Source organism: Podarcis bocagei, assembly GCF_964188305.1.
Source record: "Podarcis bocagei genome assembly, chromosome: 5".
NCBI classification, from domain to species: Eukaryota; Metazoa; Chordata; class Lepidosauria; order Squamata; family Lacertidae; genus Podarcis; species Podarcis bocagei.
This window is the reverse complement of record NC_138129.1, coordinates 46,606,429-46,622,312: the sequence shown is the minus strand read 5'-3', so window position 1 is coordinate 46,622,312 and position 15,884 is coordinate 46,606,429. Positions and strand designations below refer to the sequence as shown.

Here is a 15,884-nt window from a genome sequence, read left to right as displayed (position 1 = left end):
ATAATATTGGGCACTCTGCTTTCTTTCTTTCTTTTTCTTTTTGAAAGTTTGATGTTTCATTTCCATTCATAAGCAGAAGTGGAATATTTTGTATACCTCAGTCTAGCACTGTTCATGGGAAATCATTTGCCTCAATATTCCCATTTTGTATTTTATTTTTTTTGTGAACTGCCCTGGGATCTTTGGATGAAGAGCAGTGTACAAATTTAATAAATAATAATAACAAGAAGACAGAATATCACCCAGAAACTTTATAAAAATTTCATATCTATCCTGTCAACACTCCTATAGTCTTCAGGAACTGTTGCTGAAGTTTTGAAGTATTTACGCATACTTTAAAAGTGTTCTCCGTTGTTGGTTTATCTTCTTTCAGAAACGTGTGCTGTCAACAATGGAGGCTGTGACAGCAAGTGCCATGATGCAGCCACTGGCGTGCACTGCAGCTGCCCAATGGGATTCATGCTTCAGCCTGATAGAAAAACGTGCAAAGGTAAATGTATAAATATATATCCAGTATATGGGAGAACATGTTCCGCAGAACAGGACTGGGCCTCGTAGAGTTCCTTCTTCAGTTTACAAGTTGGAAAGTCAAATTTTACCTAGATGGGGCACTATAATTACGTGACGTCTCCCAGTACCTCTTTCCATGAACTGCCTCATTTAGCTGTTGCCTCCACAGAGCCGTCAATGGTATCCTCATCAACTGAGTTCCATAGTAACTCTGTCCTTAAAATTTATTGTGACATGAATTAAAACTGTTGATCCAAATCTAAGAGATGATTGCAGCATTTTCACCAGAGGCTGCTGGTGACAACTGTCTTAGCCATTGCTTTGACCTGGTTTTCCAAGTGTAGCAATGGGTCTGGTGAGCAGCCCAAGGTAATGAAACCTCCATGTTTTAGCTTCATTCCCTCTTCACAGCTCTACCAAGCGTCATTATTTCAAAAGCCTGCCAACCTTTTCATTATTTCTTGACAAAGAAATAGGAAACAGAAAATTGCCTTGTATCGCATCAGACCATTGGTCTCCACTGACTGGTGCTTGAACTCCAGAGTTTCAGACTTTTCAGAGTTCCAGTTTTTTTCAGCCCTGTTTGGAGATACAAGGGATTGAACCTGCAACCGTCTGCATGTAAAACATGTTCTTTGCCGCTAAGCTACAGCCCCGAGGACTTTCTCAAAAGATTTCCCCCTCTTCCTCTGCATCCCCCACCACACGCAAGTGCAGTTGTTACTTATTTGTTGAATGGGACATTTTCAACACAAGGTAGCACTTCTGTTGTGGGGATTTCACATTTACCCAGCACTCAAAACTGTTGATTTTTTGCTAAGAAAATTCTGTTTCTGACCCTACTTCTCAGCTATTGTGTCTTTTTGCAGCTGGGAGTGTTGAGTGAAATATCATTCCTGTCTCCTGAGTGTTTATTGAATAGAGCCCATGGCCCCAAGCAACACAACTCCCCAAGATTCCAGTGCCATTTAAAAAGGGGATCAATTTATTTTTTTGTTACTTTTGAAGCTGAACGTCAACCTACTATACAACTCTTCTGGCCTTATGCTGCCTCTCTCCCCGCACCCTCCTTCCCATCACAGCAATGTTCATCCATGGACTGTTGGCATTTTGGAGACTGGGCCTTCCAGAGTTAAAGCTATATCTCCCACTGATAAATATGTACATGCGTGCGCACACACGGCTTCCCTCCCCCTTGGTTAATTACATGAGGACAGTGTATCACGCTATTGCTGCTGGATTGGCATTAGCATGAATACGAGTGAGAGAAGCGTGCGGGCTTTTTTATCATCTGGAAAGGCTTGCAGAGAAAAAGGTGAGACTCCACAAATGGAGGGCGTCTGTGTTCTGTCTCTGGCAGCTCCAGGGAACGTGACCTTAGTTAAAAGGGGGGGGGGAGCCCTTCTGCTGAAAGCTGTCTAACCGCCTTACTGATTCCAGACCCCATTTGCTTCATTATTATTTTTCAGAGCTCACCGCCTCCAAGATGCTAGAGTTCCAGGAAAGCATAATAACCCAGAGCCATATCCCCTGTGTCTGGGATTTTATTACAGTTTGGAGCTGTTTTACTGCTAGTTCACTTCACTCACAATAACAACAACAACAACAATAATGATAATAATAAAAAGCTCCAACTTCATAGTTCCTGCTAGAACTGATGGGATGGGGGAGACACAAGGGAGCAGCCTCAGATGAGGTTTGCTTGAACTTTCTTTCTGGGATTCATCAGCCTTGGTTCATTCTATTTTACAGACCATTTCCTAGCAATAAATTTTCTGGCTTGTAAGTAAAAATATATCTTAACAGGTAGCAGAAGCTATTTGAGAATTTAGGGAATCGTGTGTGTGAGGGGGGGGGTGGATGTGGGAGAGAGAAATGTTGATTTTTGCAAAACAGCCAAATTGTAAAGGTTTTTTTTTTTTAGTCTACGTTTATTTTCAAATTCACTATTATTTGAAAACTATTTCCTCTTCCAATATAGTTATTTGCAGTCCCTCCTGTTCATTATTTGAGTGCTCAGAGCTAGTTAACCATTGCATCCAGACAGTGATTATTGTGATTTTGGACCTAAGACTGGTCTTAGCCTTCATGTGCAGGGAGCTAATAAGGCTAAGCCACTGCCACTTCCCCACCCCTCTCCACTTAGGGCACAATCCTAAGGGGGTGTTGCAAGGATCATAGGAGCCTTCCTCTGCCTATGGAAAGTGAGGCCAATGAGCAGATAAGGGGATCTGGTCATACAAGCCTCCCTGTTGCGGGCACAGAAACCCCACTGGCCCTTGCTGCTTTGCTGTTTGTGCTCCGATAGTAGTAATGGCATGTTGGGAACTCAGCAGAAGAGGCTTTGGATCCAGCCAATTCAAAGGTCTCTCATTCCTCCAACACATTCCAGGAATTGCCAGGTTGGTGGTGGTGTGTCCAGTGTGCTAGTCCTGGGACTGTACTTACTTTCCATCTCAATGGGGCAGGCAGGTGAAGAAAAACACCAGATCAGGGGGAACACACCTTTTTTTCTGCTGGTGTGAACCTACCAAGGTGTTGGATATGACAGTTCCTCCATCTTGGATTCTCTCTTTCCCATAAGATTGTCCTGCTCAACTTCTCATCCAGATACAGCAGCAGACAGCCTGCTGGGGCAGTACTGCTCACTTAACCTCCAGTTGATCACACCATTGCTGCTTACCAAGAAGTAGAGGGTGAGGTGGCAGTGAGGTCAGTGCAGTGCAGACTCACTTGCAAGAGCACCGGATTGACTCTGCCAGTGTGTTTGCACTACACTGACCTTACTGCTGCATTGCCCCTCTACCTCCCAATAAACAGCAGCAGCACAACCAACCAAGGATCTTGTGAGTGGCAGCAGCCCACCATTGCTACTGTCCAGTCATTGGTTGTTGTGAACCTACAGTCTTAGCCATATAGCTGTCCCTTCTCAACAACTGGTGGCTTCCTGCTCATCTTTAACATAACGCTTCTGCTTCAGAACAATGCTCTGGGTAGCCTGCGCACTGTGTGCATGACCAACATCAACTTAGGCAACAGAACTTGTGCACAATGATGTATTTTGAGCAACCGCCTCTGAGGAAGGTGGCTACACTTGTAATGTCACTTACTATACCTACACGGTGGGCTACATTCTTCTTACTATGAACAGCTTCACATAGTCCCCTTTGAAGTTCATCTCTCTCACCTTTCCGGTGCTGTTCTGCTTCCCCCACCACCACCCTGAAAGTGGCAATGGAGGCCACATTCTAGACAGAACTTAATTGCACATCTAAGTCCCTGCTTGAACTGGTTCCTTTCGGCTCAGTGCGCATCTAAGCCAAGGTTTGGCTTAGCATGTTTGTTCAAATCAGGGCTTGTGGTTATTACTGAGGACCCCCTATTTTTCAAAAGCCAAGCAAATCAGAAGGAGTTGAGGTTGGATGGGTGCAGGGAGAAGAGGAAGCAGAGTCCCCTCCACCACATGTGTTGAGTGGGAGGGGATGGAGGATGCATCAAGCTGCTGTCAGTGGGGCAGCCAGCAAAGCTGCATGTCCACTGTGGCTGCTGCTGCTTTTCTGCTACTGAGAAAAGCTGCTCCACCTCAGTGCCAGGGGAAGGTAGTGTCACGGTGCCTGGAAGTGAAGGGTAATCAGCTGCCCCATTCTCCGTCAGCCTGTGGGAAGGCAGCTCATATCAGCAGTGTTATCAACTAAGATCATTGTGCAATATTGGTGGTGCCTTGAAATTAGCTGCTCTGTTCTCCCTCGCGCGAGGAGTGATATATTGCCAAGTCAAAATTGTTATCGTGATGTGATTTCAAAACTGATTTTGGCCAATACAGTATATTGAAAAATTGCACACCACTAAAACAGACCATAAAATATGTGGTATTACCATGCAAAAATGACAAAGAAATAGTTGGAGGGAAGGGAAAGGATGGGGCCCATGGGTGCATTCCGTGGATTCCCAGGGGTCCCTGGACCCCTAATTGGGAACCACTGGCCTAGAACAAACCTTGATGACAGCATATGGGGGAAGGAGGAGAGAGCTTAATCAGAAGCTCTGGTTCAAATGGCATGCTAGACCAAATTTTGGTTTAGCTGTTATGCCACGCTGAGCTAAAAGGACCCAGGAGGAGCAAAACTGCTACAGTTCCCTCCCTGAGATCCAACACATTCATGCTAAGCCACGCTTTAGCTTCGTGTTAACGTCACCTGTGTTTTGAACCCAGGAGTACCACCCACCAATTCCATTTCTTCGTTGAGTGGGCATGCATTCAACTGTCACAGTTTCTTAACTAATTCCCTTAGTTAAGCATGTTTTGCCTTGTTTCCCCCTCCCTACTGCAGATATTGATGAATGTAGGTTGAACAATGGCGGCTGTGACCACATCTGCAGGAACACAGTGGGGAGTTTTGAATGCAGTTGTAAGAAAGGATATAAGCTGCTGATCAACGAAAGGACCTGTCAAGGTAAAGTCATCTTGGGACCTTTGCTGAAAAGAGTGGTGCAACTATTGTATGAGTTCAAAGGCTTTAGGCACTGAGCTAGATTTGCTCACAGTTGTGGCCTGCAACATTGGAATGCTCCTTCTCCTAAGCACACAACATGCTCCAGAGCGAAGAAATTATGGGGCAGTTTTCAAGGAAACATGATAGCCAGTCATTTGTTCTGTTCTCCATAAGAGTAAAAAACAGTTGAAATTCTTTGGAAGATCCTGAGATAGGCATGACTGCATGAGCAGGCCAGATACTAACTGGCCATGCTTTCAGGCACCCACCCAAGTAGAAAGGGAAGATGCTAAAATACTGCTTCAAAGATGGAAGAGGGACCTGATGCAGAATGGAACTGTATAAATTAGTCTCCACTCCTATTAACACCTGGCAGCTTTTTATTAAGCGGCAATATAATGAACTTATCTGTATGGCAGTTAATTAACACCCTTAATTCCCTCAGGCTTCTTTCCTAACTTTCTTAGTACTCAGTATAATTTGTTGGGGGGGGGAATGTAAACGTTTGTATTGCTGTCTTGATTTAAAAATAAACAAGCAAATGCATAAACATGAATTTTAGTTCATCATTCTGAGCACTATAAATGTAGGTTTTCTTACTTTGAAAACAAAGTTTAAAACCAGGTGAAAAAAATGAACTTTGTAGTGTAGAAGAGGGAATTTTGCCTGCTGAAGTTCCCTGTTTAATGGTTGTGTAAAACAGGAGTTTGTGTATAAAGGAGTTCTGTCTTTTTTCACCTGGACACGCTGTTTAAAACCCTGCTGTCCTGAAATAGATGTTACTTCAGCATATCTTCAGAGTACATGCAGGAGAGGATCCATAGGTGGGGGGTATTTAAGCTGGTGGCTGCTTTCCAGGGGCCAGCCCTAGACATTTTGCTGCCTGAAGCAAAGGACAAGATGGCTCCTTCCTTTAGTGGACAAAAGTCAGTAGGGCTGGCCAGCCCTAGACATTTTGCTGCCTGAAGTAAAGGACAAGATGGCTCCTTCCTTTAATGGACAAAAGTCAGTAGGGCTGATCAGCATCGTCCACCAGACCTGAGGGCACCAGGCAGACCACGTGTCCTTCAACAGAGTAGAATGAACAGGGTCTTGGAAGGAATGGCAAGGGAGAGAGTTGATGCCACTGGCCCCATAACCCAGCATCTGCTGCCTCACTCTACTGTTTCCCTGTGGGTTGTTCGGTTGTTCCCCTGTCCAGTAGGTTTAATTGGGGTGTCAAGAGGAGATTGTTGGTTTTTTTTTTATATATATATATATATATATATATATATATATATATATATATATGCGCTTTCGTAGATTTTCACGGGTACAGGAATGCAGGTTTTGGTGTCTTCGGGTGTCTTCCCGTGTAAGAGTTGGGGTGTCTAGGCGACGTTTCGACGAGGTCTCACTCGTCATCTTCAGGCTGGTGCTTTCGGCTTCTTGTTACTAGAACAGAGCCTAGTTCTAGTAACAAGAACAAGCTCTGTTCTAGTAACAAGAAGCCGAAAGCACCAGCCTGAAGATGACGAGTGAGACCTCGTCGAAACGTCGCCTAGACACCCCAACTCTTACACGGGAAGACACCCGAAGACACCAAAACCTGCATATATATATATATATATATATATATATATATATATATATATATATGCAGGTTTTGGTGTCTTCGGGTGTCTTCCCGTGTAAGAGTTGGGGTGTCTAGGCGACGTTTCGACGAGGTCTCACTCGTCATCTTCAGGCTGGTGCTTTCGGCTTCTTGTTATTGGAACAGAGCAGGATCTCAGTGTTTGAGTTCCTATAAATACTGTTGAGGGGGTGTGGTGTATAGCCTCCAACGTTCTGGGCAGAGAGGAAGTTCCAGGTTAGTGTGTCTTTTCTTCTTTTGTTCATTAATTACTTGAGGGATATTTTGAGTGATTTCTTGAGTGATATTCTGAGTACCACTTAGGAGGGTCATTAGGTGTGGATTAGTTGCTAAAGCTTTCGTGTCTTGACCTCTTGACCTTGTGAAGAGTTTTTTTCTGAGAAGATGGCTGTACTGCACTTAGTTGTGCTCTGGCTTGGCTTCGTGTATAGGGGCGAGCTGTGGTTTTGTGCCCTGTGCCAGCCAGATCTGTGTAGGGATTGCAGGGGGGTGCAGCATCCGGAGGTGCCACTATGGTTTGGCTACTGGATGGTGTCTGTAATTTATCTGTGGAGAGGGTCTGGGTTTGGGTCTGGTGTGGTTGATTGGAGATGGCGTTCTGTGTGCCTCTGGTTCTGGTGTCGGTTTTTGTGGGGAGGGCTATTTTCCAGATGTCTGGCAGGCGGGACGTATCGTCACGCTTGTTCATGTTGTGAGGGTGTTTCTCTATCTCGATGGCTTCCATGATTATTCTCTTGTGGTGGTGTTCCATGTTAAAGAGCAATTTGGAATCTGAAAAATTAATTTCGTGTCCTGTTTCTTTCATGTGTTGGTAAAGAGAGGAAGTTTTTTCCTCTTTTTTGACGGCATTCTTGTGTTCTGCGATACATTCTTGTGTTCTGCGATACATTCTTGTGTTCTGCGATAGAGAAACACCCTCACAACATGAACAAGCGTGACGATACGTCCCGCCTGCCAGACATCTGGAAAATAGCCCTCCCCACAAAAACCGACACCAGAACCAGAGGCACACAGAACGCCATCTCCAATCAACCACACCAGACCCAAACCCAGACCCTCTCCACAGATAAATTACAGACACCATCCAGTAGCCAAACCATAGTGGCACCTCCGGATGCTGCACCCCCCTGCAATCCCTACACAGATCTGGCTGGCACAGGGCACAAAACCACAGCTCGCCCCTATACACGAAGCCAAGCCAGAGCACAACTAAGTGCAGTACAGCCATCTTCTCAGAAAAAAACTCTTCACAAGGTCAAGAGGTCAAGACACGAAAGCTTTAGCAACTAATCCACACCTAATGACCCTCCTAAGTGGTACTCAGAATATCACTCAAGAAATCACTCAAGATATCCCTCAAGTAATTAATGAACAAAAGAAGAAAAGACACACTAACCTGGAACTTCCTCTCTGCCCAGAACGTTGGAGGCTATACACCACACCCCCTCAACAGTATTTATAGGAACTCAAACACTGAGATCCTGCTCTGTTCCAGTAACAAGAAGCCGAAAGCACCAGCCTGAAGATGACGAGTGAGACCTCGTCGAAACGTCGCCTAGACACCCCAACTCTTACACGGGAAGACACCCGAAGACACCAAAACCTGCATTCCTGTACCCGTGAAAATCTACGAAAGCATATATATATATATATATATAAAATATCACCCCAACATTTAGGCTGCAATCCTGTGTGCACTCACCATGGAGCAAGCCTAATTGAACTCTGTAGGGCTTCTGCGTAGGCATGCATTGCACTTTTATTAAGATATTTGATCAATTTCATTGTAATTTTTTTAAAAATCAAACTCTCATTCAGAAATAAGGCGCAGTAGATTTTTGGGAGATCAACAGCCGAGTCCTCAAAACTGTCATTTCCAAGATAATGGGAATTTATTCTCACTTCTGTGTTTTCCCCCCTTTTGAATAGGAAATGTATGGTAAATTTGTGCTTCCATGCAATTAACATGGCTAGTCTATTTTACTGACTCATGTTTAGTTGCTGCCTTTTCACTGTAGAGGCCCTTACAGAAAACAGTTAAAAGCAACATTATAAGAAGTATTAACATTAAATAATTGCAGTACAAAAAATGCAATTAAAAACATTTAAATCCAATTAGCTCAAAGACCATAGCCAGGTCTGATGGAAAAGAGACATTTTCCTCAATCGTCTGTAAATCCCAGTAGTGCTTAATCCCACTCTGCTAAAGAAATTGTCCCTTCCTATGCTTTACCTCAGCATGACTAATAATAAAAAAGGGAAAGTATTTCTCTTCCTGTACAAATACCTTGGAGACACATAGCACTTTGGGCATGCAAAGTGTTAGCTAGCCCTCATACACTTCACCGCTCACTGACATGATACCAGGTCACAACCCAGGCCTCAAGAGGCAACTGGCTTGGGTCTACAGCTGGGTTCAACATCAAGGCCTGTTTCCTTCTCCAAATCAGCAGCTGTAAGTTCTCCCCTCCCTTCTGGCTGGGGAAGGCAGCTGCTAACATGTGATGTAGTGCAGGTGTTTTATTCTGACTGCATAAGGCCTGGCCCTAGGGAAGCTGGGCGTGTGTTAGGAGTTGAGGCGGGAAGAGTTGCTTTATGCTTAGGTTATGGCCCCTTTCATCTCCATCCAGGTTCTGCCTTCATTGCTTTCTTTTTATGAGTTTGTGGCAATTAGGTAAATGAAGCCAATGACGTAAACATGAAGATAGTAGGCTGGCTGTGGCCAACAGACTGTGCCTTCCAGCGCCAGTGAACTTCCCTTTAGGAAAAGAATAGGTGCCCCTGGCATCTCCCTCAGCAAAGACTCTACTGGGAAAGCATATTTTCTGCTTGTGGTTACTTCTGAGCATCTCACTGGGAAAGTGGCAGTGGAAAACTTGCCACTTCCAGCCCTTTTGCTCCATTTGGGGTTCTTGTGTCAGCCCTGAGATTCAGCCCTTTCACTTGCATACAAAGTTGAGGAATGTGTTGGCCCTAATCTTGTGACGCACTCCCAAGCTGATACTTCTGTCCTAATTAGTCAGAAACGATTTCCACCTTTCCTCCCCTTCCCAGTTCTGTACTTGTAGTCACTGGCACGGTTTAGAACCACTTTTTTCACTCATAAACATTATGTACTAAAAGGATGGGGGAAAGATCCCTTTATTCAGGCAGGCAGATAGGCAGTTTTTATCCCAGCATTCCTCCAAGGAGCTCAGAGCAACATACATGGTTCCCTCTCTTTTATCCTCAACAACCCTGTGAGATAGTCAAAATAAAAAAATTCCTTCCTGTAGCACCTTAAAGACCAACTAAGTTAGTTCTTGGTATAAGCTTTCGTGTGCATGCACACGAAAGCTTATACCAAGAACTAACTTAGTTGGTCTTTAAGGTGCTACAGGAAGGAATTTTTTTATTTTGACTATGGCAGACCAACACGGCTACCCATCTGTAACTGGAACCTGTGAGATAGGTTAGGCTGACAGAAAGGGAGTGTGACTGGCCCAGTTGTCACCCAGTGAGTTTCATAGCTCTGGAGATTTGAAGCTGGGCTTTTACCTTTTTTCAACCTTCATGATTTTTAGTGTAACATTGTGGTTAAGAGTATTAAGGAGTAATTGCTGTGCATGAAATAATATTGAATATGTGTACTTCAATGCTTATTTTACTTGAGGGGGTTAGGTCTGACAATGCAGCCTGGACTTCAGAAGAAATAATGGCAGTTGGACATATACATATACGTACACACACACACACACACACATATGTGTGTGTTTGCTTCTGCTAGAACGACTTTGACAAAAGACTGCTGGCAATGGGTACAGTTTCAAAATCTCTGGTTATTGAGGAAGTAAAATAATCCAGGCCTCAGGGATGTACTGTCTACTTGGTGGAATGTGGCTTATACACTCTTTTCCTGTTCCCAGATATTGATGAATGCTCCTTTGACAGAACCTGTGACCACATCTGTGTAAACACACCAGGGAGCTTCCAGTGCCTGTGTCACAAAGGCTACACACTCTATGGACTCACCCACTGTGGAGGTATCAGTGTGACAGATAAGGATGAATGGGACTTGGCTGTTCTTTGTGACCTCTTTGGCACCTCTTTCTTGAGCTTTAAACCTTCTACCTCTCTCAGGTATAACTGTCCTCTTTCTGTTCTAAGCTGAAGCCTAGTGACCTTTGACCTCCAAGGGACCAGTTCAGACTGGTTTTCATTTATGGACAGTAAGCTTTGAGAAAGTCTCCATTGCTCATGTAGTTTCTGCTTCACCCAAAGCAGGGTCCTCCCTGTAATTTTGTCAGTAATCATTCAGCTCTAAGCTGAACACAGAACCTGGAGAATATCAGCAAGCCCAAGAGCTGGATAGAAGTTAGAAAACAGTTCTTGCAAAGGGAGGTTCTTGCACATTGGGTAAATAAAGTCATTTTTAAATTCAAAGATGACTAAAAACTGTTCCCATTAATGTGCAAGGTAATATTCATTACCTTTCAGAGGTACCTTTCTTTCAGAAGACACTGGTGCTGGCTTCAGTTGGAAATGAGACACTTTACTATGTGATGGTGGATCACAGGCACAGTAAGACAACTGCTGTTATCACAGTAATATACTCTCCCGTATCTCATGTTGGATGGAAATCTTTAGCTCAGATTGAGGTCAATCCATTGATTGGGATCTTGCATTCTAAACACCGAGGCCGTGTCTGCTGTCATGCATTGCAGTTTGACATTCCCTCCCACTCCGTGAAGTTGTTAGTAATGAAATTTAGACTGTGTAAAGAAGTGACCATGTAGAGTGGTGTCTCTGATGTGATACAGCACATTACTGCAGTTTAGACCCAGCAGCTCCTGCCTTCATGGTGCAGACATTAGTGGAATAATGTAGTTCGGGATCAGCTCATAACCAGGTTAACAGTGGGTGGCCATACAGGCAGTGAAGTTACCAACATAGACCTGTGAAAATCTGAAAGCACAGACATGGAGAGCCTTTCAGAGTACAGGTCATTCACTATTTGTGTACCACAAATTACTGGGTGTCTGGTATCCCAGTGCTTCTGTCTGGATTATACTGGTGGCTTATCCTTTAAGACAGGAAAACAAAAGCAGGTCTGTTCACTGCAAGGATAAACTCTGCAAATCTAAACACTTGTTGGATCTCACATCATCAGCATAAACATATATATGTATGGTGCTGTCTATAATGAGTCACACCATTGGGCCATATAGCCCAGAATGATCTGTTCATATTGACAGTGGCTCCCCAGTATCTTGGACAGAGATGTATTCTAATCTTGCTGAGATCCTTTTGATTGTAATCACTAAGGGTGAAACCTTGGAACTTCTACTTCTAATACATGTGCTCTACTACTGATCTCTTCCCAATGCATCTTAGTGGCCCTAGTCAGAGAATCTTTGTATGGTGAGTTGCTTATTTGATGGATTTTATGGACTGTGTTTGCCCTTGCTTGAAGTCTAGCGAATACTATAGTTCATGCAGAAATATTTCATTTGAATGTTCTTTATAGTCTCTATGTAATTTGTCCACAAAACAACTCTAACACAACAATTCCAGTTTTACACAAAAATTAAACTGAGACTTGCCTAAGCCAATGATTGAACCAAGCAAGGGCTGAACAGGTTTCTTAAAGCCTGGCCTACCATTCCTGCACCTGGACCACAAGAGATATTTCTGCCCCACCCCCTCTTTCTTTCTTGTGAGACCACATTTAGTGAATTATGTTTCCTAAAATATGTTTCCTACTCTTTGCAGAGAGTGGCAGGACCAGACATTTGTCTCTGCAGCTATAAACAAGGTGACAGGAACAATTTGTGTCTTGTCCAGTGGGATGTGAGTAGGGAAAACCCCACTGTGAGTTTTTGGCAGAGGATTTGAGGTGGGTGGAGGGGAACTTCAGAAAGTTTTATGGTTTCTCAATGGAGGGGGAGGAAAGGGTTGGGGTTGTGCCAGCAAGAAAAATGGAAAGGCAGATGGAAGGCGTGGAGGGGATTGTTGGAGCGTGTTGCTGCAGCAGTGTGGCTTGCCACGATAAATATAAGGGAGAGTTATTTCTCTCAAGATGCCCTAGATTATACAGACTGAGGCAGATGCATAAACAGACTGCAGCAATTACACGCACACAAACATGCACGCAAGTAAAGTATGCAGACTGGCAAAAGTGAAGTGCACCTGAAAAATGAAAACACAAATTCGCCCGTTGAGCTCAATTTGCCACTCCTGTCAAATTGGTGCAGATTCATGGTCTTCAGTGTGGAAAAATCAAAAACAGCAAATCACAAATCAAAAACAGCAAATTGTCCGAGTGCCAATGTTGTCACGCAGCTTCGTAAGTATTGTTTAAACTGGATGCTAGACCTTTACTTGATGTCTGTCCAAAGTGTGCTAACATTCTGTGGCTGCCAAGTACAGATCCCCTCTGTACTTGCATGAGATGAAGCTGTTTCTGCTTAGGCAACCAATTTTGCTCAGTCCTTTGCATGATAACAGGCAGAGCCCAGCTATGGATCACAGGTGTGGACACAGAAATCACATTGCGAAGAGACAGTTGTAGATGGAGTGTGTCTGCATCACTAGCATATTTTGTGAGAAATGTCACATTTAATTGTCCTGCTAGGAAAGGCTTATTGTATTGAATTAGTTGCTTGTAAAGGAAGGTTTCGTTTCATTTTTAATCGTAGACCTGAGATGCATATGTACAGGAGGCTGCACGCTTCCAGTGCAATATTGCTAAATGGCGGGGGGTGGGGGTGGGGGAGAGAGAGAGACTGGAAACGCTCCTAACAGAAACAAGGGCTAAGTAAAGGTTCCTCCACCCTTTAATCTTATTTTGGTTCTGGGAGTGGGACTGGCGACTATGTACACACCATACATACAGTTCCCTACGAAAGCTCTGTAATGGATAAACTACAGCTCCCAATATACTTTGCAGGAAGTTATGCACTATAACATTTTTTAACAGCGTTTCTGTGCACTGCTCTGGTTTCGCCAGAAGCGGCTTAGTCATGCTGGCCACATGACCCGGAAGCTCCCTCGGCCAGTAAAGCGAGATGAGCGCCGCAACCCCAGAGTCATCTGCGACTGGACCTAACAGTCAGGAGTCCCTTTACCTTTATGCACTATAAATATGCTTTAAATGGATGGTGTGATCACAGCTGAGAGAGAAGGTTTTACTCAACGCATACCTATGATATGAAAGTACAGCTGCCTTAGACTACCTAAGGAATTTGATTTGAAGGGTGGGCATCCAGGCTCATAGCACATCTTCTTTATGCACTGTGTCATGTTACCTGTCGAGGAAATAAACCAAACAAATCAGTACACTGGGAAGATGGGGGCAACTGGCTAGGTCACACACTGGAATAGAAAAGGAGCTAGATGCTATAATATATCACAAATTGAAAAATGAGTAATTAGACATTTGAAAGGGGGCTGTTTCCTGTTGAAGAAATCAAGCATCATTTTGCAATTTTTATCAAGAGAAATGTAGGCAGCACAACAGAAGATAGCAGTTCTGCTGCTTTGCTTGGCGCTGTTTGGGCCCTAGCCTCAGTAACATGAAGGCAATGAAATATTGCAAAGCTTGTAAGTCAAGATGGAAAGGTTTTGGTATTTGGGGGGCTTGTCTACATTTTGCATTCCTTGGCTTAGCTATAGTAAGTGATTAAGAATTTAAATTATATACCAGACACCTGCAGCCAGAGATTTGCCCAGTTAATCTGAAGTAATATGCAAATTTCTGCCTTCCTCACTTTTTCACACTGTTTTCAAAAACCGTCCTTCCTGCTCCAAGGCTTTGTATGGTGAGGTTTCCTGCATCTCTCTTCTGCTTCCTTGATCGCATGACCTTCAGCCCTCACCATCTCAATTCCAGTGCAACGTATCATCCATACATCTTGTGTGGGACTTTCCCCGTCTTCTTCCTTCCTCCATGAACCATACCCTCGGTTATTGTTCCTTGTAGGCTCTGTGTCTCCCTTACAGTAGACTGCACTTCTAATCCCAGGCTCTTGTGTGCAGTGTTCCCCCCATCTTCCGCCTTATTTTACCTCAACCCCAACAACTTTGCATGGTTTTACATTCTACCTGCAGCAAGCATCCCTACAGGTTTCTAGGCCCTGCCTGATATTTTATCCCTTCTGATTTCCCCACAACAGATGTATATACCAGTGCTGGTCACATCCAATGTTTAGCCATAAACTTTATCACTTGAAATTATTTGAAAAGAGAGGATCAGGCAGACACCTTTAGATAGTTTGATTGTCATTCATCTTGCTTTCCCAAAGTAGGACTTAACTCTGTGCTCTCCTGCTTTAACTTATGGCCTTATTTGAACATTCATTACTCTTCTTTGGAATTCTCTGATTCACACTGAAAGCTGAAAAGGAATCTTATCCAAGACCACATCAAACAATTAATCCATTTTTCATTGCTGGTTTAGGACACTAAGCTCCAGGAATACTGTGTTCCCACAGTAAATTGGATTTAACCCTGTGGAGGAAGATAGAAGTGAAATTAAAAGGGATATGCTAGACAGGTCTTTTAAAATAAAAAATTAAAGATATGTCCCATCAGTATCAATATTAGGCTTCAGAGATAACTCGGACTCATGAGTGCAACACGATTATTAACCCAACCCAGTGCTGGGCTATTCTGTGCCGTAGACAAAGCTAGCTATTTGCACTCCACAATTGTTTTAATTGCTAACTTCAGTGCTCAAAAACTGATGTCTTGTAGAAAAAATTGAAAAGCACAAAATTTGAAACTGCTAAATAATCTTTGTGGATTATGATGTTAAAATTTAAGTCTCTTAATAGTTTCAATTTCAGGCACATCAAAATCTCAATTTGTGTGCTTTTTCTTCTTGTGGTGGCATAAGCCTTGGAAGTCTTCAATCTATTGCTGTAACTCCACAGCACAGAACTTCAGCGCCAATATCTTTGTTTCCATTGTGCATCAGTGATTTTTCCAAATGCTTGCAGCTCTTAAGTACATCTTCAGTAGATATTTTGTTGATAGATACTGCATATATGATACAGGATGCCAAATAGAGAATTATAGTGGAGCTGTTGTAGCTTGTATGGCCACGACTGAAACAACATAGTAGAAACCTACTTTGAATTTCTGCTTTGGTCCTCGCAGTGCCTCTTCTTGGGCCTCATACTCAAACTGCCATTTCTTTCTCTTTTTTCCTAACCTGTTCTGTCTCAAAGTTTGGTACTATTTCTAGCTCCTTTGCAATCTCAGTAACA

The 15,884-nt window shown here is 43.5% G+C and overlaps 1 protein-coding gene across 6 annotated transcripts in view; it reads left to right on the top strand.

The window, feature by feature from the left end:
* The window catches only part of SCUBE3 (signal peptide, CUB domain and EGF like domain containing 3), a 116,175-nt gene that overhangs the window by 82,360 nt on the left and 17,931 nt on the right, over window positions 1-15,884 (top strand). For all 6 annotated transcript variants that reach the window (XM_081195808.1, XM_081195811.1, XM_081195810.1 and 3 more), the window contains 3 exons: window positions 374-490; window positions 4,842-4,964; window positions 10,542-10,658. In XM_081195808.1, the coding sequence (XP_081051934.1) occupies window positions 374-490; window positions 4,842-4,964; window positions 10,542-10,658 (357 nt within the window). The remainder of the gene's footprint in view (window positions 1-373; window positions 491-4,841; window positions 4,965-10,541; window positions 10,659-15,884) is intronic.